Source organism: Hyla sarda, chromosome 5 (assembly GCF_029499605.1).
Source record: "Hyla sarda isolate aHylSar1 chromosome 5, aHylSar1.hap1, whole genome shotgun sequence".
Classification (NCBI taxonomy): Eukaryota; Metazoa; Chordata; class Amphibia; order Anura; family Hylidae; genus Hyla; species Hyla sarda.
Genome location: NC_079193.1, coordinates 25,502,622 through 25,527,192, shown reverse-complemented (window position 1 = coordinate 25,527,192; position 24,571 = coordinate 25,502,622). Strand labels below are relative to the sequence as shown.

At 41.9% G+C, this 24,571-nt stretch overlaps 1 protein-coding gene across 4 annotated transcripts in view; it reads left to right on the top strand.

Moving 5' to 3' along the window:
• AKAP9 (A-kinase anchoring protein 9) overlaps window positions 1-24,571 on the top strand; it is a 330,692-nt gene that overhangs the window by 239,663 nt on the left and 66,458 nt on the right. For 3 of the 4 annotated variants that reach the window (XM_056519035.1, XM_056519033.1, XM_056519031.1), the window contains 2 exons: window positions 14,554-14,766; window positions 20,394-20,432. In XM_056519035.1, the coding sequence (XP_056375010.1) occupies window positions 14,554-14,766; window positions 20,394-20,432 (252 nt within the window). The remainder of the gene's footprint in view (window positions 1-14,553; window positions 14,767-20,393; window positions 20,433-24,571) is intronic. The other variant, XM_056519032.1, reaches the window with a different exon arrangement.

Here is a 24,571-nt window from a genome sequence, read left to right as displayed (position 1 = left end):
GCAACATCTGGAGGTCCACAGTTTGAAGACCACTACCATATGGGGTCCTGTAGGACATTGTAGTTTTTGCAACATCTGGAGGACCACAGTTTGAAGACCACTACCATATGGGGTCCTGTAGGACATTGTAGTTTTTGCAACATCTGGAGGACCACAGTTTGAAGACCACTACCATATGGGGTCCTGTAGGACATTGTAGTTTTTGCAACATCTGGAGGACCACAGTTTGAAGACCACTACCATATGGGGTCCTGTAGGACATTGTAGTTTTTGCAACATCTGGAGGTCCACAGTTTGAAGACCACTACCATATGGGGTTCTGTAGGACATGCAGTTAGTCCGGCTGGCTTTACCAAAACATCCTCATTGTAACACGTAAAGAATGCGGCGCCATAGAAGTTACGTAAATGACAAATTCCACTCTACTCCATCCATGTTATGTACACAGCGCAGTTTTCTTGTAAACTGTTATTAGTGACGGCCGTCTGTATTTATCTCCATATTGTGCGGCTCACCTCCCCGGTTTCATTGTTTTGGCTAATGATATACAGGATTTATTACTTTAATGGCTGGTTATACAGAACCCTGTGCGCCGGCCAGATGGCTGCTAGAATAATCCTAATTGGAACGCTCCACCTGAAATTACATGGTATGCACATATACACACACCAATGAGCTATATCTTAAAGGGGTACTCCAATGGAAATTTTTTTTATTTTTATCAACTTTTGCCAGAAAGTTAAACAGATTTATAATTTACTTCTATGAAAAAATCTTTACCCTTCCAGTACTTTTTAGAAGCTGTATGCTACAGAGGAAATTCTTTTCTTTTTGAATTTCTTTTTTTGTCTTGTCCACAGTGCTCTCTGCTAACACCTCTGTCCGTGTCAGGAACTGTTCAGAGCAGGAGAAAATCCCCACTGCACACCTATTCTGCTCTGGACAGTTCCTGACATGGACAGAGGTGTCAGCAGAGAGCACTGTGGACAAGACAAAAAAGAAATTCAAAAAGAAAAGAATTTCCTCTGTAGCATACAGCTGCTAAAAAGTACTGGAAGGGTGAAGATTTTTTAATAGAAGTAATTTACAAATCTGTTTAACTTTTGTTTAACCCAAAAACAGGATCGCGGGGGTCCAAGGCTCACAGGAGTGTGAAGAGTGAAGGGTAGCCCATCTGCTCTGATCCCACAGATGAGCTGCTGTAAAGCAAACTGCTGAAAACGTTGCTGCTATCTATGATAGAAAGGGGGCATCTTGGGTATGGGTTTGTTTAGCCACAGACTGGTCAGAGCACCCATGCTGACCCAAGTCCCCCATAAAAGTATTTACAGTGTGCTCGAGAACATCAGAACTGGACCATTGAGCAATGGAAGAAGGTGCTTGGTCTGACGATCAAGTTTTCCATTGTGTGGGCAGTTGGCCGCGTTCATGCACATCACGGCCCCTTTCACGCTGACGTTGTGCCCCGTCTGCAAACATCCATCAGGCACCTTTTTTGTTGTTGTTTTGTTTTGTGCCTTAAAGGGTTACTCTGCTCCCCAGCATCCGGAACATTGAGTTCCTGAACGCTGTGTGCGGGCTTCCGTGTTCACGCCCTCCCCCTCGTGACGTCATGTCCCACCCCCTCAATGCAAGTCTATGGATGGGGGCGTGACGGCCGTTGTGTCCCCTTCCCATAGACTTTCATTGAGGGGGCAAGCCGTGACGTCACAAAGGGGAGGGCGTGAACACGGAAGCCCGCACACAGCATTCAGGAACTCAATGTTCCGGACGCTGGGGAGCAGAGTAACCTTTTAACTGATGTTATTTTTGATGGGGCACAACGGGAAACAATGGGTCCCGACAGATCCCATTTACTATTATGGGGTCCATCAGGCGCCGTTGTTTTTTGACGGGAGTAGCGGGAGGAAAAAACGTTGCATGATGTATTTTACGTCCCGCTATTCTCCCCAAGTTCCCAACGTCACAGTGTCATAATGGCAGTGTGAAAGAAGCCTTAGGCTGGGTTCACACCAGGCTTTTGCAATACAGTTCCATATATATATACGTTTTCAATGTGAAAACCGCTTGGAACCGTATTGAAAACCGTATGCATTGACTCTCCATTGAAAACCGTATGCCAAAAGATGCATCCGATTGTGTCCATTTTGTCAGTTTTTTCCCTGTACCCAAAACCGTAGCCTACCACGGTTTTTGATCCGGTGAAAAATCATGTGGAAGCCGCATATGTTTTTTTTTACATGGGAGTCAATGGGAACTGTACAGAACCATATGTATGTACGGTTCCATCAGGTTTGACACTGAAAGTTTTTTTTCTTGGAATTTCAATCTAACAAGTGGAACTTTATTCATAATGGAGTGAAAAGTTGCAAGATGCAACCGGACATCATTTTTCAAACCGTATACGGGTTAAAATTTGTACACACGTTTTGATACAGTTTAGTCCGGTTTTGAGGAATCCGTTTTTCAAAAACGTGATGTGAACCCAACCGTAACCTGGTCTAGACATAATGCACCATAGGATGGACCATAGGAAGACGACAAGATGGTGGGGGTGATGTGATGGACAATGTTCTGCTGGAAAACCTTGGGTCATGGCATCATGTGGAGGTTACTGTGACACGTACAACCTGCCTAAACATTGTACAGACCATGTCCCCCCCTTCATGACAGCGTGACCCCTAATGGCAGAGGCCTCTTTCAGAATTATTCCTCCGGCCTCACTGGAAACTTCTTAATTTGTTTATGAAATAAGAACTTGGCAAGAGATCAAGGTGGTGTCCCGGCCTCCAAATTTCCCAGACCTTAGTCTTTAGATCACCTGTGAGAAATGGAGTATCGGGTCCGATCCATGGAGGCCGCACCTCACAGCTTACAGGACCTAAAGGATCTGCTGCTGACTTCTTAGAATCACACCCGCCAAATTGCCGCAAAGTCCCATTGTTTTCAATGGAATTCTGCATGTACCATGCACATGATGGAATTTCTACGGCAGATTTCGCCGCCGCAAAAGTTCTGATTCTTCTCTCCACTAAAAGAATAAACCTCTTCATTCTTTCGGCAGAAACCGCTCAGAAATGCATTGCTGTCTATGGAGACAGTGCACCATTTCTCGGCTATTTGGGGATTTTCCACCCGTGTTTTCCACAGTGTAACAAAGCCTTAGAGGTTCTTCAGAGGACTGTAGAGTTTTGCTCTAGATGGGTCAGAGCTGTTTTCAGAGGCCACATTAAAGTGGTTATCCACCATAAGGTGATTTTAGTACTTACCTGCCAGACAGTAATGAACTAATGGACATGCTTAGGAAGGATCCATGCTTGTCTTGGAGTTACATGACTGTGATGTGAGGCCACCATAATGCTGCTTTTTTTTGTGAAATGGCTATTTCCTGTTGGAGTTCCCTCCCCCCAACTAGTCCCAGGATACCTTGTTTGTTAGTGTGAGGTCCCTTTTTTTCCTCCCACACATCAGCCACCCCACCCATTGCAGCACATCTGGGACAATTCCCTGCAGACCTGTGGAGAATGATCTCCCCACCAATCCCCCACCCCTACCCACACAGCGGTCGCTCCACCCATTGAAGCAGGACAGGCTCACTTTCATTTCCTGACTAGTGATGTAATGTCTCGGGCCGCACTGCAACCTGGGAAAACCTGAGACAACACTCATTTTGTATGCTGTTAAAATAAACATTGAGGAAAAGATTGCAAGAATTACAAGTCCTACATGAAACACAGGTACAGACACTATATTATGAATTAACTTTACAGCCCCCGTAACACAAAAAATCCAGGAATACCCCTTTTAATGATTGATTTCAATGAACAACATGTAATGCTCCATTTTACCTGTAGGGGTGCTGCAAGAACTGTATACTTTAGTTTTCTCCATTATTATTATAATAGTGGGTGACACTCTATAAAGCACTCATTATAGTGGAATGCACAGGAAAATCTATTACCTTGGACTGCTGCCCTCAGGCCTGTTCTGCTCTCTATGAATCCTGAAACTAAAGGCGGATTGGATAGAGAAGTTATGAGCACGTAAATTATTAACCCTATGCAGTAAGCTCCAAACCTTAATGAAAACATTTTGTAAAGGAGACCGTTCAGTGGTCAGGATGTAGTTCACTTGTCAGGCTTCAGGACTTAAAAAATAATAAAAAAATAATAATTATAAAATTAATATATATATATATATATATATATATATAGATATAGATATATATATATATATATATAGATATATAGATATAGATATATATATATATATATATATATATATATTTCCAAATAATTATAAATATTTATTAATTAATTAATAAATAATATCCATGGGGGGCAGCAAACCCCAGTGTTCACCTCTTATTGCCAGAGGCTGAGGGGCTTATTTGAGGTCGAGGAGCCTCCACATTATATTTGTGGCTCTATTTTTTTTCTGCACCTTATAGGGGGTAATAGAGTTCAATTACAAACAATTATTCATAATCTAGTATCAATAACCTGTAATGTTATTATACTCCATGTATCCAGGCCCTTCCTGTTTTTTTATTGGGTTAACCATGACCACTTCTTCTGGCAGAGAGTTCCATAGTCTCACTGCTCTTACAGTAAAGAATCCCCATCTGTGCTGATAGAGAAACCTTCTGTGTGCCTGCAGCTGTTGCAAAACTACAACTCCCAGCATGCCTTCACATCCTAACAAAAATGAGCAGGGTCAAAGAAGACTGATAAAGGTTGCAATATAACATTGTTTCCCTACTGGTTAGTCTAAAGAAGTTGCAAAACTACAATGCATGCATGAGAGTTGTAGTTTTACAATTATTGGAGAACACTGCTGTAAATATAAAGGATGCGCCTTCTTAATGTATGTTCACACAGGCAAAAAGGGACGTGTAACGGTGAGGTGACGATTCTCCTTGAAAGTTCACATAGAAATCAATGGAAGCTTGAAAATAAATGCCTGAAAAGGTGATTTCAATGGACATTCTCATTAAAACTTATATTTTTGCTATTGCGGTCCTTATGGTAAATAAAAAACCTTTCTAATATACTGTGTTTAAAAAAAAAATGAAGTTTTATATGTTTTATTTGTGTTTAAAAAAGCTGCCACTAGGTGTCTCCATACTTGTCCAGAGCTCATTTCCCCCCATCTCTTGCACAGACTTTGGACTCCTCCTGTTGGCCTCGCAGAAGTCCAAAAACAGAAAATGCTGAGGGGTGTGTACAGGCTTATCCAATCATAGCTCATCACACACTGAACTGCTCTGGGCTGTGTGTAGCAGAGTGAGGGAGGAAGTTCTTCCCTGTATGGCTTCAGATGATGTCACACCTGCTGGGGAACGCCCCTTCCCAGTCTGTGAATCTGACTGAGCAGAAAATACAGAGCAATATCAAGGTAGAAAACTAACAAATAATAAAAATAAAGCCAGGGGGAGGTTTATCATGATGGGGGCAGGGAACTGGTAGGATTATAAAATATAACAAGATCATGTGAGGTTCTCTTTAAACTAAACTATTTCCCTATTGATGCCCCCCATGATCTTATTTGCCTTGGCAGCAGCTGCCTGACACTGGTCACTACATTTATATTTACTGTCAAATAAAAGTCCTAAAGTCCTTTCCCATGGGAGTCGTCCTTAGTATTTCCCATTAAAACATTTGGAAAGCATATTCCCTTCATATTTGCATAACCGTTCATTAATCAGCGTCTGTCTATATTATCTATATTACATTTTCCTAATGACTACTGTGCTAGCAAAACAATATCTTTAATCGATAGTAAATAGCTACATAGTGAAGGTTATGCCAGGACTCTGCCTCCGAGCTTTTATATGGTGTAGCTGGATGGTCAGCCGGCCGTGATAATGTATTCCTGTACATTGTTTGGGGCTTCAGTCCTGTAATCATTGATGGATTTCTGAATTTCGGCCCGGAGTGTTTCCAGTATTTCTCTTATGTCTTTCTGTGAAACAAGGGAAGTTAAAGAGTAGCTCCCACCATCCTTTTTTTTTCTTCCTTTCCCTGCCTATTGCCCATCTATCCCTATTTTTTTTTTTTACTATCTTAGAAATGGCTTTTTGTCTACCTGGTAGTGTGCTCACTTACCAGGCAGACTTCCCCAGTAGGCGCAATGTCACTGTTGCCTGCTGGGGGCCGACTTCCGCCCTTAGCTCGTCTATACACCCTTAGCTTATCTATACTGGCCATGATTGTTTTCCTAAACAGTGTACCTCCAGCTGTTTCACCACTACAACTCCTACTAGCTTGCCCTGACATCTATTGGCTGTCAGGGCATGCTGGGAGTTGTAGTGGTGAAACAACTGGAGGCACACTGTGTTGAAAACAATGAGGCAGCAGCAGCGCAGTATTGAGATTCGGTGCGCGCTACCGCGTGTATATGCCAGGAGCGGGGCCGGCGTGCGAGGCCAGGGAGCCAATGCGCACAGCCCCGGCATTCACAACGCTAGCTCCCGACTGTCTGATTGACAAGCAGCGAGCGCGTGCAGGCTGACTGAATTCGGACCGATGCCCGGCTGGGATCGGTCCGAATTCAGCTGTGACGTCACAGCAGGCTGCAGCCGGCCACTAGGAGGGAGACCCCTAGTGGCCGGATTTCAAAAGAAAAATCCAATATTTTAACCACCAACAAAATAATTGAAGTATATTAGAAATATGTTGCAGTACATAAGTACTACAACTTATCAAAAAAAATAAAAAGTTAATGACAGTGCCCATTTAAGGGGGCATTTCAGCCCCTACAAACTTATAGAGCAGTGTTCTTCAACCTGCGGACCTCCAGATGTTGCAAAACTAGAACTCCCAGCATGTCCGGACAGCCAACTGCTGTCCGGGCATGCTGGGAGTTGTAGTTTCGCAACATCTGGAGGTCCGCAGGTTGGAGACCACTGTTATAGAGGATACCTTCCTGATTGTGGGGGGTACAACCATAGGTTAGACCCCCCCCCCCCCCCTTAGGATCAGGTAACACTTATTCTGTGGATAGCGGATACTTTTTTAGGCCTATTTAGCCCATTGTGGATTGCCTAGACTGAATACAGGTGTAGCAAACATTTAGCTGTGGGAAGTATTAATGGGGTACTCCACTGGCTATCGTTCAGAACAATTCATTCCGAATGCTGTTTGCGTGCAGCGGGGGGTCACACCCCATCAATGCAAGTCTATGGGAAGGGGTGTGACCTCACGTTACGTCCCCTCCCACAGACTTGCATTGAGGGGGCGTGGGGTAATGTCCCGAACGGCGTGGCCTACCCCCAGCAGCGCGCACAAAGCATTCGGAACTAAATGTTCCGAACGCTGCCCAGTGGAGTACCCCTTTAAAGGGGTTGTCCGATAATAAAGGGTGGAACCAGGAATCGGCACCTGGATCCGTCAGGTTAACTTTAAAGGGGTACTCCGGTGGAAAATATTCTTTTTTTTAAATCAACTGGTGCCAGAAAGTTATACAGATTTGTAAATTACTTCTATATAAAAATCTTAATCCTTACAGTACTTATCAGCTACTGTATGCTCAAGAAGAAGTTGTGTAGTTCTTTCCAGTCTGACCACAGTGCTCTCTGCTGACACCTCTGTCCATATCAGGAACTGTCCGGAGCAGGAGCAAATCCCCATAGCAAACCTATCCTGCTCTGGACAGTACCTGACATGGACAGAGGTGTCAGCAGAGAGCACTGTGGTCAGACAGAAAATAACTACACAACTTCCTGTGGAGCATACAGCAGCTGATAAGTACTGGAATGGTTAAGTTTTTTAAATAGACGTAATTTACAAATCTGTTTAACTTTCTAGAATCAGCTGATATAAAAAAAAAAAAAAAAAAAATCCACCGGAGTACCCCTTTAAAAAGGTACTCCACTGGAAAACTTTTTTTTATTTTTTTTTTAAATCAACTGGTGACAGAAAGTTAAAGATATTTGTAAATTACTATAATATAAAAAATAAAATAATAATAATCCTTCCAGTACTTATTAGCTGCTCTTTGCTCCACAGGAAGTTCTTTCCTTTTTGAATTTCCTTTCTGTCTGACCACAGTGCTCTCTGCTGACACCTCTGTCCTGCTCTGGACAGTACCTGACATGGACAGAGGTGTCAAGCAGAGAGCACTGATGTCGGACAGAAAGAAAATTCAAAAAGAAAAGAACTTCCTCTATTATACAGCAGCTGATAAGTAGTGGAAGGATTAAAAATTTTAAATGTAAGTAATTAACAAATCTTTAATTTTCTAGCAACCAGTTGAGTTAAAAAAATAAATAAAATGCTTTCCACTGGAATCATAATGTGACATAATGTGACTATATCCAAAACTACAACTCCCAGCAAGCCCGGACAGCCGTTGGCTGTCCGGGCTTGCTGGGAATTGTAGTTTTGCAATAGCTAGAGGCTTGCAGTAATGACATAAAGGACTTGCGGTTTTGCAGCCGTATACTGATCATTTAGCTGCTTGTTGTGTCAATAGCCGGGGACGTCTCCTAACCACAGACTCGTCCGAGGGATCTCTTATTGTGGAAACAGGGTTTCCATAGAGGACACATGGTAATAGTCACCAGGTGTAATGAGACGCGTTGAGGAGATGACAGCTGGAATCCGGAGACAATGCTATGAAGCCTGTGCGGACTTGTCCCGTCAATATTTATGTGGGCTCAGCTATATTAATAGGTGAAGTGCCTGGAGCGATGGGGGAATATGGGAGAGTTATGTCGGCCCTTCAGGTGTAATGGGTGTTGTAGTCATGTGTATCACCCATGTATGGTGTAGGTGTGGAGCAGGTCAGTCCCATCATGTCAATCTGCTTAGAATCTCTATAAAAGAAGATAGCATTGTCTGTGCGCTAATTAGAGTACACGATTATGCAAGGAATTGTGTAGTACAGCGCTCGCGAGATAACTGATCCTGAGTTATATCCTGTATTATACTCCAGAGCTGTACTCACTATTCTGCTGGTGAGGTCACTGTGTACATACATTACATTACTTATCCTGTACTGATCCTGAGTTATATCCTGTATTATACTCCAGAGCTGTACTCACTATTCTGCTGGTGTGATCACTGTGTACATACATTACATTACTTATCCTGTACTGACCCTGAGTTATATCCTGTATTATACTCCAGAGCTGTACTCATTATTCTGCTGGTGGGGTCACTGTGTACATACATTACATTCCTTATCCTGTATTGATCCTGAGTTATATCCTGTATTATACCCCAGAGCTGTACTCACTATTCTGCTGGTGAGGTCACTGTGTACATACATTACATTACTTATCCTGTACTGATCCTGAGTTATATCCTGTATTATACTCCAGAGCTGTAATCACTATTCTGCTGGAGAGGTCACTGTGTACATACATTACATTACTTATCCTGTACTGATCCTGAGTTATATCCTGTTCTGCTGGTGGGTTCCCTGTGTACTTACTTTACTTATCCTGTACTGATCCTGAGTTATATCCTGTATTATACCCCAGAGCTGTACTCACTATTCTGCTGGTGGAGTCACTGTGTAAATACATTACATTACTTATCCTGTACTGATCCTGAGTTATATCCTGTATTATACTCCAGAGCTGTACTCACTATTCTGCTGGTGAGGTCACTGTGTACATACATTACATTACTTATCCTGTACTGATCCTGAGTTATATCCTGTATTATACTCCAGAGCTGTACTCACTATTCTGCTGGTGAGGTCACTGTGTACATACATAACATTACTTATCCTGTACTGATCCTGAGTTATATGCTGTATTATAATCCAGAGCTGTACTCACTATTCTGCTGGTGAGGTCACTGTGTACATACATTATATTACTTATCCTGTACTGATCCTGAGTTATATGCTGTATTATAATCCAGAGCTGTACTCACTATTCTTCTGGGGGAGTCACTTTGTACATACATTACATTACTTATCCTGTACTGATCCTGAGTTATATCCTGTATTATAATCCAGAGCTGTACTCGCTATTCTGCTGGTGGGGTCACTGCGTACATATATTACATTACTTATCCTGTACTGATCCTGAGTTATATCCTGTATTATACTCCAGAGCTGTACTCACTATTCTGCTGGTGGAGTCACTTTGTACATACATTACTTATCCTGTACTGATCCTGAGTTATATCCTGTATTATACTCCAGAGCTGTACTCACTATTCTGCTGGTGGGGTCACTGTGTACATACATTACATTACTTATCCTGTACTGATCCTGAGTTATATCCTGTATTATACTCCAGAGCTGTACTCACTATTCTGCTGGTGAGGTCACTGTGTACATACATTACATTACTTATCCTGTACTGATCCTGAGTTATATCCTGTATTATACTCCAGAGCTGTACTCACTATTCTGCTGGTGAGGTCACTGTGCACATACATTACATTACTTATCCTGTACTGATCCTGAGTTATATCCTGTATTATACTCCAGAGCTGTACTCACTATTCTGCTGGTGAGGTCACAGTGCACATACATTACATTACTAATCCTGTACTTTAAATGTTATTATTATTACTAGCTGAGTACCCGGCGTTGCCCGGTTTTTCCTTCCTTATCGGGAGGAAAATAAACAAAGGAGGAAGCTTTTGACTTCATATCCCATCCCCATATATTGTTGTCATATCCCAACCCCATATCCCGACCTCCTATCTCGACCTCCTATCCCGTCCTCATATCCCAACCTCATATCCCGACCTCCTATCCCGTCCTCCTATCTCCACCTCCTATCTCCACCTCCTATCCCATCCTCTTATCCCGTCCTCCTATCCCGTCCTCCTATCCCGTCCTCCTATCTCGACCTCCTATCTCGACCTCCTATCTCTACCTCCTATCCCGTCCTCCTATCCCGTCCTCCTATCCCGTCCTCCTATCTCGTCCTCCTATCTCTACCTCCTATCTCGTCCTCCTATCCCGTCCTCATATCCCGACCGCCTATCTCGACCTCCTATCCCGTCCTCAAATCCCGACCTCCTAACTCAACCTCCTATCCCAACAGAAGTTATGTGGGAACATACATTTCCCATTGATTTTCATGGGACTTTAAACAAAAACCCCGACCATCACAAATGGGGGTAGTTAAGGGTTAAATTAACTATCCTATATTTTAAGTGGACATATAAGTAACATGTGACCAAGTATTATCGAAATATCTCCAGCCGTTTGGAAGTTATGCAGTAACATATATTTCCCATAGACTTGTATGGGACTTTAAACATAAACCCCGCCCCTGGCAAATGGGGGTGAGTAAGGGTTAAATCACCTATCCTATGTTTGTTGTTGACATGTAAGTAACATGTGGCCAAGTTTCATGTTAATATCTTTAGCCGTTTGGACGTTTTGTGGAACATACATACATATATACATACTCACATATATACATACACACACATTGAGTTTTATATATATACATTATTATTATTATTATTCCCTGCAGTGCCCCCTGCAGGGAAATTGTAGTATTGCATGCATTCATTCAGATCAATGACCATATGGACAGACTGGGTCCCCTGAGCCACTACTTGTTAAGTATCTTTCCCCTTTAGCTCATTGATAATAGCGCCCTCAGCAGGGGACCCACCCTCCATGATATTCATTAACCCTGTTAGAGCATGTGAAAAGGAATTGTCAAAATTAGAGAATGCGTTTAAGTGCCAGGTATAGTCTAGAGCAGTGTTTTACAACCAGGGTGTCTCCAGCTGTTCCAAAACTACAGCTCCCAGCATGCCCGGACAGCCTTTGGCTGTCCGGGCATGCTAGTAGTTGTAGTTTTGCAACAGCTGGAGGCACCCTGGTTGAGAAACACTTATCTACAGCCTGAGAAATAGCAAGAAGTATTATTTTTTCATTCACTTGCTCCTTAGATCTTAAATAATGTATAGACTAAATCCAGACCGCAGAATTGTAACCAAAACTAACAGTTAGGGTACACAATGAATAAAATATATGTGGGAGACCATGCTTCATATACAAATGTTATTTATTAAAAATAAACATAAAAAACATATATAATCATGTCCCATCACAGGGCCCTCGTGAATGGGATAAAATACATAAAAATTTAAGAGCAAATAGCCACACTGTAATAGTACTAATATTAAAATATAGTATAATTTCAGTAATATAAATATATATATATATATATATATATATATATATATATATATATATACTACCGTATATACTCGAGTATAGGCCGAGTTTTTCAGCACGATTTTTCGTGCTGAAAACACCCCCCTCGGCTTATACTCGAGTGAACTCCCCCACCCGCAGTGGTCTTCAACCTGCGGACCTCCAGAGGTTTCAAAACTACAACTCCCAGCAAGCCCGGGCAGCCATCGGCTGTCCGGGCTTGCTGGGAGTTGTAGTTTTGAAACCTCCGGAGGTCCGCAGGTTGAAGACCACTGCGGCCTTCAACATCATCCAGCCCCCTCTCACCCCCTTTAGTTCTGAGTACTCACCTCCGCTCGGCGCTGGTCCGGTCCTGCAGGACTGTCCGGTGAGGAGGTGGTCCGGTGGGATAGTGGTTCCGGGCTGCTATCTTCACCGGGGAGGCCTCTTCTAAGCGCTTCGGGCCCGGCCTCAGAATAGTCACGTTGCCGTGACAACGACGCAGAGGTGCGTTCATTGCCAACGTAATTTTGCGTCATTGTCAAGGCAACGCCTCTATTCCGGGCCGGAAGCGCAGAGAAGAGGCGCCCCCGGTGAAGATAGCAGCCCGGACCACCTCCTCACCGGACCACCTCCTCACCGGACAGCCCTGCAGGACCGGACCAGCGCCGAGCGGAGGTGAGTACTCAGAACTAAAGGGGGTGAGAGGGGGCTGGATGATGTTGAAGGCCGCAGTGGTCTTCAACCTGCGGACCTCCGGAGGTTTCAAAACTACAACTCCCAGCAAGCCCGGACAGCCGATGGCTGCCCGGGCTTGCTGGGAGTTGTAGTTTTGAAACCTCTGGAGGTCCGCAGGTTGAAGACCACTGAGGGCGAATGATGAGAAGAGGATGATGAAGGGGGGGTGTGGGGATGATGAAGGGGGGTGGGGATGATGAAGGGGGGGTGTGGGATGATAAGGGGATGATGAAGGGGGGATGTGTGGGATGATGACAAGGGGATGATGAAGGGGGGATGTGTGGGATGATGACAAGGGGATGATGAAGGGGGGATGTGTGGGATGATAAGGGGATGATGAAGGGGGGATGTGTGGGATGATAAGAGGATGATGAAGGGGAGATGTGTGGGATGATGACAAGGGGATGATGAAGGGGGGATGTGTGGGATGATAAGGGGATGATGAAGGGGGGATGTGTGGGATGATAAGAGGATGATGAAGGGGAGATGTGTGGGATGATGACAAGGGGATGATGATGAGGATGTTAATGACGGGTCTGGATGATGACAGGGGGGGATGAGGTATTTCCCACCCTAGGCTTATACTCGAGTCAATAACTTTTCCTGGGATTTTGGGTTGAAATTAGGGGTCTCGGCTTATACTCGGGTCGGCTTATACTCGAGTATATACGGTAATAATTTTTATAATTTTTTTTTCACTCTTAAATTTTCAGTGTGGCTATCTAGTACTATTACTATATATATATATTATTAACTATTAGTATATATATTACTATTAGTTTATATATATTACATTATTGAAATTATACTATATTTTAATATTAGTACTATTAGTGTGGCTATCTGCTCTTAAGATTTTATCCCATTCACAAGGGCCCTGTGATGGGACATGATTATATATGCTTTTTATGTTTATCTTAATAAATAACATTTGTATACGGTCTCCCACATATATTTTATTCATTGTTTACCTTAAAGGGGTACTCCGGTGGAAAACCTTTTTTTAAATGAACTGGTTCCAGAAAGTTAAACAGATTTGTAAATTACTTCTATTAAAAAAAATCTTTATCCTTCCAGTACCTATTAGCAGATGTATGCTTCAGAGGAAATTATTTTCTTTTTGAATATCTTGAATATCTATCTTTTTTTTTTGTCTTGTCCACAGTGCTCTCTGCTGACACCTCTGTCCATGTCTGGAACTGTCCAGAGCAGCATAGGTTTGCTATGAGGATTTTCTCCTGTTCTGGACAGTTCCTGACATGGACAGAGGTGTCAGCAGAGAGCACTGTGGACAAGACAAAAAAGAAATTCAAAAAGAAAATAATTTTCTCTGTAGCATACAGCTGCTAAAAGGTACTGGAAGGGTAAAAAAAATTTTAGAGGTAATTTACAAATCTGTTTAACTTTCTGGAGCCAGTTGATTTAAAAAAAAAAAAATAATAAAATAATAATTTTTTCCACTGGAGTACCCCTTTAACTGTTAGTTTTGGTTACCTTGAGGTCTGGATTTATTCTATATATAATTTTTGCCTTTTTTGCTACACTGGGTATTTGGTGAACATCCAGAGAGACCTCGGTTCATATAGGTGTGAGCTACACTTATTCTTTTACATTTCTCCTTTGATCTTCTCAGTTTCATTGCGGACCACCATTAACATTCGTGCCCCCTTCTTCCCCTATCTCCAGGCCTCCTCGATGGGTACACGGACGAAAGAGTCTTTCTTGAAAAGCAAATGCAGGAAAAGATTGAGCTCATCCGGCATCTTGAACTGGAGCTGCAGAGTACAGGTAACAGGTTGCAGGAGCTGGAGCAGGAGCGGCAGCAGATACAAGAGGAGAAGGAGCTGCTGTCCCGGCAGAAGCTCGCCCTGAAAGCCGAGGCCGCGCCAGCCGAGCAACGTAAGTGTCCTCCCGTAAACTTTTATTGGACTTGTAATTATACGTGTCTGGTGTCATCTCTCATTATTTTTACACCTTGTCACTGCCGCCCTATAAAACCGGCTCCAACCCGGAACCTGTGCGGCTGCTTATATAAACATCAGGTCGTCTATGTGACTAGATAATATATAGCGAACCTGTCACAGCCATCAATGCCGCACATCATGGGGTTAGTCTGCAATTTTGGGCCTTGGGCATCTTAGGGTCCATTCATAATTCGGATTTTCTGAGCAGAATCCAGCATAAAAATAGAGCAAGGAAATTCCGGTGCAGCAGCCTCCTAATGACTTTCCACGGCAAAAAATTCGGCAGTGGAAATTCATATTCCGGCTTCCGATAAAAGACTGAACCATGAACAGTACCACCCCTGTCCTCAGGTTTTGTGTGGTATTACAACTTGGCTTCATTCACTTCAATGGAACAGAGCTGCAATAGCACACACAGCCTGATGACAGGTGTGGTGCTGTTTCTGGAAGAAACAGCTCTGCTTTTCGAAGGCTGGATAAGCTGACCATACAACATTAGAGAAGTGTTCACCGAACCTGCAGACCATCTCATGTGTACAGTGGCCTCCTGACTCTCCCCAGACAGATGATATCAGGCATGTTGGATTGCTGCTACCTAATCTTTCTTTTCTCAGGGAGATCAGCTGTGGAAGGGGAGTTTTGCTGTGGCTTCTTTGTCCATTGAAAACACATGCATGCTCAGCTGCACTGAGCGTGAGTATGTATGTGGTGGATCAGTAGGGATGGCTGTTGGCTGGACAACCTATCTTATGTGTATGGCCAGCTTTAGTGTGCATTCCCACTACGAGTATGCAATACGGTTGCCTAATCCGGCAGGGAAATTTAAAAACCATCCACTGCCATATCTCTGCCAGACCCGCGCAACACCCCATGGATTTTAATGAGCCAAACTGAGTCAATGGCTCTTTTTTTGAACCATATCAGTTTTATTGCCGGACTTAAAACAGTGGCAGACCACAATTTTCAGTCTGGGAACAAAACTGGATATGGTCCAAAATTCTGTTTTTTTTTATTTTATTTTATTTTTTTAAATATAATTCCCAGCCTTATTGCATAATCGTAGTGGGAATGAGTCCATAGAGTTCAACTGGTTTCTGGCTCTATTCACATGGCAGAATTTCCGCTTGCGGAATTCCGCCTCAAATTGAAGCCCATAGACTTCTATGGGATTCCACACTCCCATTCACACTTCTGAATTTCCGCTTGTGGAATTCTGCCTCAAATTAAAGCCCGCAGACTTCTATGGGATTCCGCGCTCCCATTCACACTTCTTAATTTCCGTTTGCGGAATTCCGCCTCAGATTAAAGCCCATAGACTTCTATGGGAATCCGCACTCCCATTCGCACTTCTGAATTTCCGCTTGTGGAATTCCGCTAGCGGAATTCCACAAGCGGAAATTCAAAAGTGTGAATGGGAGTGCGGATTCCCATAGAAGTCTATGGGCTTTAATTTGAGGCGCAATTTCGCAAGCGGAAATTCAGAATTGTGAGTAGACTCACTGTCTGGCTGTATAGGTGATGGGGCCCAAAGGATACAGTGATGAAAAAAAGTTTATTAACAGGGAGACAGAAGTTTTCACGTTCAGTTCCCATTGGCACTGATTAGATTTATGATTTAAATTGTTAATATGCAAATGAGACTAGATTGCTAATCACTCTGCTACGGCCCCTGACCCTCAGTTTATGAAGTGATGGTCATAAATGGACTTTCTCCCTGGTGATTGTTCCTGTGGGATAACGTAAAATATAGCTTTACCTATAAAGCGATTTTTAGGATATACTTAGGAGTCTGTATTTTGGATCTGCTGCCATTGAATACGTTAGTGATTCTGTTTGTACAATCATTCAGGAATTGAAACTTAAAGGGGTTTATAGCTGACGGTCTATCTTCAGAATAAGACACCAGTAGTGGGGGCTCCCGGTCCTAGCAGATTGAAAGGACAAATGAGCGCTGCAGCCTCTTCATGCACAGCTCCATACACATTGTAGTGGCTGCACCTGGTATTGCAGCTCAGGATGGAACTAAGCTGCAGTACAGTGACCCCTCGACTTATGATGGCCCCGACATATGATCATTTCAACATATGATGGCCTCTCAGAGCCCATCGTATGTTGAAGGCAGCATCGACATATGATGCTGCTGTGTGTCGGGGCCATCGTACAAACAGCTATCTGACAGCGCAGACAACTTCACCAACTGACAGTTGTATAATGTGCCCCGTGTGCCCCGTTCTGCCTCCTGTTACTCACATGCTGTCCTGCTAACTCACGCAGGCTTCCACTGTGAGCTCCGTGTAAGCCCCGCCCCCCCAGTGCAGCTATAGCCAATAGCCTGCAGCATCTTGCTGCAGGCATCCAATGAGCTGCTGGCTGCCCTCCCCTTCATTTCCTATAGAGCTGTAGTCGGCAGGATCGTAATGGAGGACATTCTGTCCCCCCTGAAGGTATTTAAAGAACTGTACAGTACTGTATGCGATGTCACACATCACATACAATACATATACACACTATACACCCCATACATCAATGTTTCCCTATCAGTGTGCCTCCAGCTGTTGCAAAACTATAACTCCCAGCATGCCCAGACAGTCAATGGCTGTACATGCATGCTGGGAGTTGTAGTTGTGCAACAGCTGGAGGCACCCTGGTTTGTTAAACACTCCCCATACACTCCACATACAATGGTCATCCCAGAACCAATTAGCAGTTTCCCATAGAGATATGGATTCAACATACAATGGTTCCGAGGCCCTAGAACCAATTACCATTTTTACATAGACATATGTACTCGACATATGATGGTTTCAACATATGAAGGTTCTCCTGGAACCAATTAATATCATATGTTGAGGGACCACTGTACTAGGTACAACCACTGCTAAAAGTTAGGTCTTGTGCCTGCTACTCAATGAAGAGGCTGCAGCACTGTGGTCCCATCATTTTAATGATCAGTGGGAGTCGGACCACCATTAATCTAACACTGATCATAACATTAATATTTAAGTTTTAAAAGATCCCTCCATCTTTTTGCCTAAAAACCCTTTTCTGATTGTCTGTAGACTGCATTTTGTTTTTAACTTTTTATAGAAAATTTCTACAGGTATGTTAATTATTATTATTCTAATAATAATAATTATTATTATTAATAATAGTAAATTATTATTATTATTATTATTAATATTACAATTGTTATAGTTATTATTATTGTTATTAATAATAATAATAATAATAATTAGAGTTGAGCAAAATTGCCTCGCAGCTCGGCTGTTGATTACTTTAGTCTGCATAAATTAGTTCAGCTTTCCAAGGGCTCCAGTTGCCTGGAAAAGGTGGATACAGACCTAGGAGACCTAAGACTGTCATCCCAGACTTTTCAAGGCAACCAGAACCCTTGGAAAGCTGAACTAATTTACGCAGACTAGAGTAATCAACAGCCGAGCTGCAAGGTTTGCTATGAGCCAATTTACTGTAAGTTTGCTCAACTCTAATAATAATAATAATAATAAACTGTTTAAAAGAAGTAACCATTTCTAATTAAGGGTACATGATCTGCTGCTGATTTTGCTACCCATTGTCAATGGGTGGTAAAATCGGCAGCAGAAAATATGCAGCCAAATCTGCAGCAGATCCTGTTCGTGGGAACGTACCCTAAAGGCTTATCCAGAAATAGAAAACCAGAGCTTTTTTTTTTTGCAACTACAGCGCCACCCCCTGTCCTCAGTTTGTATGTGGCATTGCAACTTCAATTTGACATTGCTCCATTTATTTTAATGGAACTAAGCTGCAGTACCACAAACAACATGAGGACAGGTGTGGCGCTGTTTTTGGAAAAAAATCTGCTCTTTTTTTTTTTTTTCTAATCCTGAATAATCCTTAAATGTAAATTTAAAAAAAAATCCATTAATGAAACAACAACAATATTACGTGTAACATGTAGACTGCATTTGTGTTGTAAACCTTTAGGATATGTCAATGACGACAACCCGTCCGTTTTCTTGCCATCTGTTTTAGTGAATAGTTGTGTATGAAATAACAATTGTAAAGCATCTTTCTTTTTAGTGCTTTTTCCATTGTGCCGTTCCTCTGTTATTCTTCCTGGAAATGTAAAATAATAGTAATAAATAAAAAAAAAATAATAAAAATAAATAAATATTTAAATACATACACACACACACACACACACACACACACACACATATATATATATATATATATATATATATATATTAGAGATGAGCGAACTTACAGTAAATTCGATTCGTCACGAACTTCTCGGCTCTGCAGTTGATGACTTATCCTGCGTAAATTAGTTCAGCCTTCAGGTGCTCCGGTGGGCTGGAAAAGGTGGATACAGTCCGAGGAAAGAGTCTCCTAGGACTGTATCCACCTTTTCCAGCCCACCGGAGCGCCTGAAAGCTGAACTAATTTATGCAGGAAAAGTCATCAACTGCCGAGCTGAGAAGTTCGTGACGAATCGAATTTACTGTAAGTTCGCTCATCTCTAATATATATATATACATATATATATATATATATATATATAGTGACAACTGGGCGCCATTACCATTTGTCTTGTTTCTTGTTCATAGAGTTTGACACGGTCTAATGCAGGACACATTCTGTTTGGCAGCGGTTCCCGACCAGGGAGCCTCCAGCTGTTGCAAACCTACAACTCCCAGCATGCCCGGACAGCCAAAGGCTGTCCGGGCATACTGGGAGTTGTAGTTTTGCAACAGCTTAAGGCATCCTGGTTGGAAAACACTGCTGTATAGACCTACCCCCAGTGAGAAGGGGCGAGTGGTAGTATTTATTTATATTTTGCTAGTAAATAAAATAAAATAAATGCTAATAAAGTACAGTACTAAAGCGCAACTCCAGTGATGGTTCGGGCGGCAAGATATTAGATTGTTTTGCGCGCCACCGCCTGAGCCTTTCACAAGACTAGGGCGTTTTAATCTACAGATTTGGCGGATGTCACATTGACTTACATGGGACTGCCATAGTCTCTCGCAAGTCCATCTGAGCCGAGACTTGCTTGAGAACACTATACTACCGCCCCCAATCCATCACTGGCGTTGTCCTTTATTACTATACTATTACTCAATTTACTAGCACGGCCATATTAGGACAGAGGACCGTATACCTTGCAGCGTCAGTCCTTCCTCTTTATTCGTGTATTTTTTATTTTTTATTTTAACACAAGGATATTTTTTCCCCCCCTTTTCTTGGAGTATGACATGTTGTGTAGTGTGTCCAGAGCCCCCTCGCTCATCAGGTAAGCCTTTCAATGTGACAGGTCCTCATAAGTCAAAAGTCAAAGACGGAACGGCACCAGTTACCCCTTCCCCTGCAATGGTGTCACGATGATGTCACGTTTTATCTGGACCTGTGCATTGAGTATAAGTTCGCATTCACATTTAATATTTGCACCACATTATTCCTATTACTGTTCACCCTCCATTCTTCCCTATGCTGCCCTCTCTCTCTCCTTTCCAGTACTGCAGAAGAACTGTACACGGCATGTGAATTACACTGCATTTGTTTTGTTCTCTATTCTCCCAGGCTTAGTAGAAGCTGCAGTCGTTGCAGCTCCCAAAGAAGGTGTGTTTGTACCCCCCGCATGGCCAAACCTTTTAATCGGGTGTTTTTAATGGCTACGATTTGGGAATGAACTAATCCTATGGCTTTTCGGGCTCCTTGATACCTTGCACTAACCTAACCAATCCTTGCTTGACGCCGCTAAATTACCAGCTCCTGTGCCTAACCACATGTTTCCTGTGATGTTCCAGACCTCTTTTGCCAGCAAGGGGTTTAACTCTTACCTCTCATTAACACGTACGGTTGCAAGAAAAAATAAGTGAACCCTTTGGATTCGCCTGGACTTCTGCGTTGGTTCCTTATAAAGCGCGTTCTGGTTGTTCTTTGGGCAAAAACAACATAGCTGAACTAATAACACACAGTTGTATTGTTCATGTCTTTTATTGAATGCATTGAGTAAACATCCACAGTGCAGGATGCAAAAAAATGGGTAAATGATGTTTTCAAGAGCTGAAATATCTGTTTTTCTCTAGAAAACTCTAGATAACTTTTAGAAGACATCAGAAGATATGTTATAGAGACACATGCAGCTGGAAAGGCTACAAAAATATTGCAAAAAATCTGCAGGGATATCAATTCACAGTTAGACAAATGAGAAATAATCAGACTGTTGCTACTCTCTAGGATCAGCTGTAATGTTAGGGCAGGGTCACACAGCGTGCATCCGCAGCTTATTTCATGCTGCGGATGCGTCGGCAGCAGTCAGCTCGCTCTGCATTCCCTCTGTGACTGCCATCAGCACATCCACAGAGTAAAATACGCTGTGGATACATCCCGTGTGATCCTGCTTTTAATGTGAATCTGTCAGCTGTAATTAATTAACCAAGCTGCTGACACTGTTAGATAGCGTCATATATCTGTCTGTTCTTCCATAATGTATTAAGATGCTTTAATGCCCTGATGCCAAGTGTCAAAGAGGTGTTCCCAAGCCCCAGAGGGCTGGGACACTCCATACTCCCCCTCCCATTCCTGATTGACAGTCAGCTAAAAGCTGAGGCCTGTTTATTAATATTGTTTCTACATTGTGCATACAAATTGAGTCCAGGAATTTTGAAACGGAGCATTTTTCTACATTATGGAAACAGAGACAGATATATGAAAGGGGCCATGTGTATCCTTGCCCTAAAAGAGTGTTTTCCAAACTGTTGCAAAACTACAACTCCCAGCATGCATAGCGACACACTGTTTGGAAAACACTGCACTAAGTAATGACAGGTTGTCACAATGACAGGTTGTGTTTTCTTATACACTGTAGTTTGGTTTCTCTAATATTGGATAATGGTCTAACACGTGCACACATAATCCCAATTATACAGTGCTTAATCTCTGGGGACCTTTAGGTGGTCTAACCCCTATCATGTGATACATTCTTATTGAATGAGTAACAGGACATTTTAACTTTAACTTTTTTTTTTATAGAGGTTTACATTTTTTTTTTTACATCCAATATAAGTTAAGTCTTATTATTACTAGAGTAATTGTTGGTCAGTTACCACCCTCTAGCCACTGGAAATATTGTCCTTTTGTAAATATATGTAGGTGTTCGACCTGCCAGTGACTTTAGGCCCTTATGTTCTATAATTTTGAGGACTGGGTAGGGACCAATGCCTTAGACTATCTCAACCATCCACAGTGCTACTGAGATAATGTTCTATGGACCAGTAAAAGAAAAGTAAAGCTTTTTTTGCACAAACACACAACACTATGGAGAAAAAAAAAAGAACACCGGACAATAATACCAAAACCTCTTAATTGTAAAGCATGGTGGGGGGAGAATCCCATTCTGGGGTTGCACTGCAGCCTTAGGGTCTTGACTCCTAGCTACTTCAAAGGAGAATGTAGGGGTAGTCATTCATGACCTCAAGCTGAAGAGAGGTTGGGTGATGCAAGACTATAGCACACAAGGGAATCAACTAAGGAATCGAATAAAAACTGACTTCAACCTCATAGGAATACTGTGGCATGACCTAAAGAGGTTGGTGCCTGCAAGATATCCCAGAAATATAGAGGAAATTAGGTATATTTGCAGAAAGAAATGGGCCAAAAAATTGTATTCAGTGCTACAAAAAACGTTTGGTGGAGGTGATTGTTGCTGAAGGGGATCTTTAGGGTATTCAATGGTTAGCTTATTTTTTTTCTCCCTGCTCTGTCGTTGTTTACTTTATGTGCTCACGTTCAATAAAAAGATGACCAGTACAATTGTACGTGTCCTATTAGCTTAGTCACTTTGTGTTTGTCTATAATATGACTCCGAGAACAATCAGACCCAGTAATCAATGCAGAATTCCAGGGAATACCAAAGGGTTTGCTTACTTCTTTGTGCAACTGTATCCACAAATTAATAACCATCATCTTATCCATCAACCAATCACATCTACCTAATGACTCTCCTCCCCCCCCCTTTATCATGTAATTCCAAATTCTACCCCCCTTCCCCCACCAACACCACCCAGACCTCAGATGCGATTGATCTTCTCACTTGATCACTATTGTATTGGATCACAAATGATGGCTGTAGCTCCTTAAGATGATGGTAATAGGCAGGGGGTCGCTGGAAATCCAGCGATTTTAAGAAAATTAATTTTTTTTCCCTTTTTGGTGATTTTCTTTTCATCTGCCTGTTTCACATTAATCATCTCTGTGACGGTTTCTGTTTCCCTTGTAACAGCACCTGGTGAAAGTTTGCAGTTTGTTCCAAACCATAAAAAGTATTCATATATATATATATATGGTATGCCTAACTGCACCCGGTGCACTGGGCTGTCACATCCCGGCTTCCATCATGCTGTGGAAAAACATTGGATTTTTAGGATCACTTAGTAACCATCTTGAAGGGATACTCCATTGAAAAACATTTATTTATTTTTAAATCAACTGGTGCCTGAAAGTTAAGCATATTTGTAAATGACTTCTATTTAAAAATCTTAATCCTTCCAGTACTTATCAGCTGCTGTATACTACAGAGGAATTTCTTTTCTGTCTGACCACAGTGCTCTCTGCTGACTCCTCTGTCCATGTCAGGAACTGTCCAGAGCAGGAGAGGTTTGCTATGGGGATTTGTTCCTGCTCTGGACAGTTCCTGACATGGACAGAGGTGTCAGCAGAGAGCACTGTGGTCAGACTGGAAAGAAATTCAAAAAGAAAAGAACTTCCTGTGGAGCATACAGCAGCTGATAAGTACTGGAAGGATTAAGATTTTTAAACAGAAGTTATTTACAGATCTGTTTAACTTCCTGGCGCCAGTTGATTTAACAAAAAATGTTTTCCACCAGAGTACCCCTTTAAGTGATACAAAATGCATAAAAATAAGCAGCAAAAAATAAAAAATGTTAATATTGCATAAAATAAATATGCATAAACAATAATGCAATACAAATAAGTATAAATGAGCAATACAACATTGAAAATATTTGTTACATTTACAAAACAATTTACATAAAATAAAATGCATAAAAATAATGCTAAAAAATTGAAATATTTGTGGCATTTACAAACATTTTTATTTTAGCTTAGTTTTTTATTTTATTTTATTTGCTCACATGTATTGTTTTAGATTCACTTTATCTCCCACTTATATAGGACACTGGTCCCCAACCTGGAGAGCCACAGATTGGGGGACAATGTTTTTCAAACAATGTGTCTCCAACTTGTAGTTTTGCAACAGCTGGGAGCACACTGTTTAGAAAACACTGGATTATAAAAAATAAATAAATAAATAAGAAGAGTATTTTATTTTCCCCAAAAACAGCCCCACTCGTGTCCATAGGCTGTTCACCTGGGGCTGAACTGCCATACCAGACACAGCCTGTGGACCAAAGTGGCGCTGTTTGTGGGGAACAATATAAAACAGACTCTTTATCAATCCAGAATTTTTTTTTTTAATTGAACACCATATTTAAAAAAAAATGATACATTTATAAATAAATTGAATAATAAAAAAAATAATAATAATTTGCATTTCAGGAAAATTTTGCCTATGACCTAAGACCACAGTCCATTTAGAGGTTTCTATTGCTAGAAATCTAATACAATTGAAAGGCTAAGACAGTATACAGTAAGCTTTCCCTGACCGAATCGGATTTACTATATCTATGTCTATGCAGAATATTTGGCCTAATAAAAAAAAATTATCACAAATTATT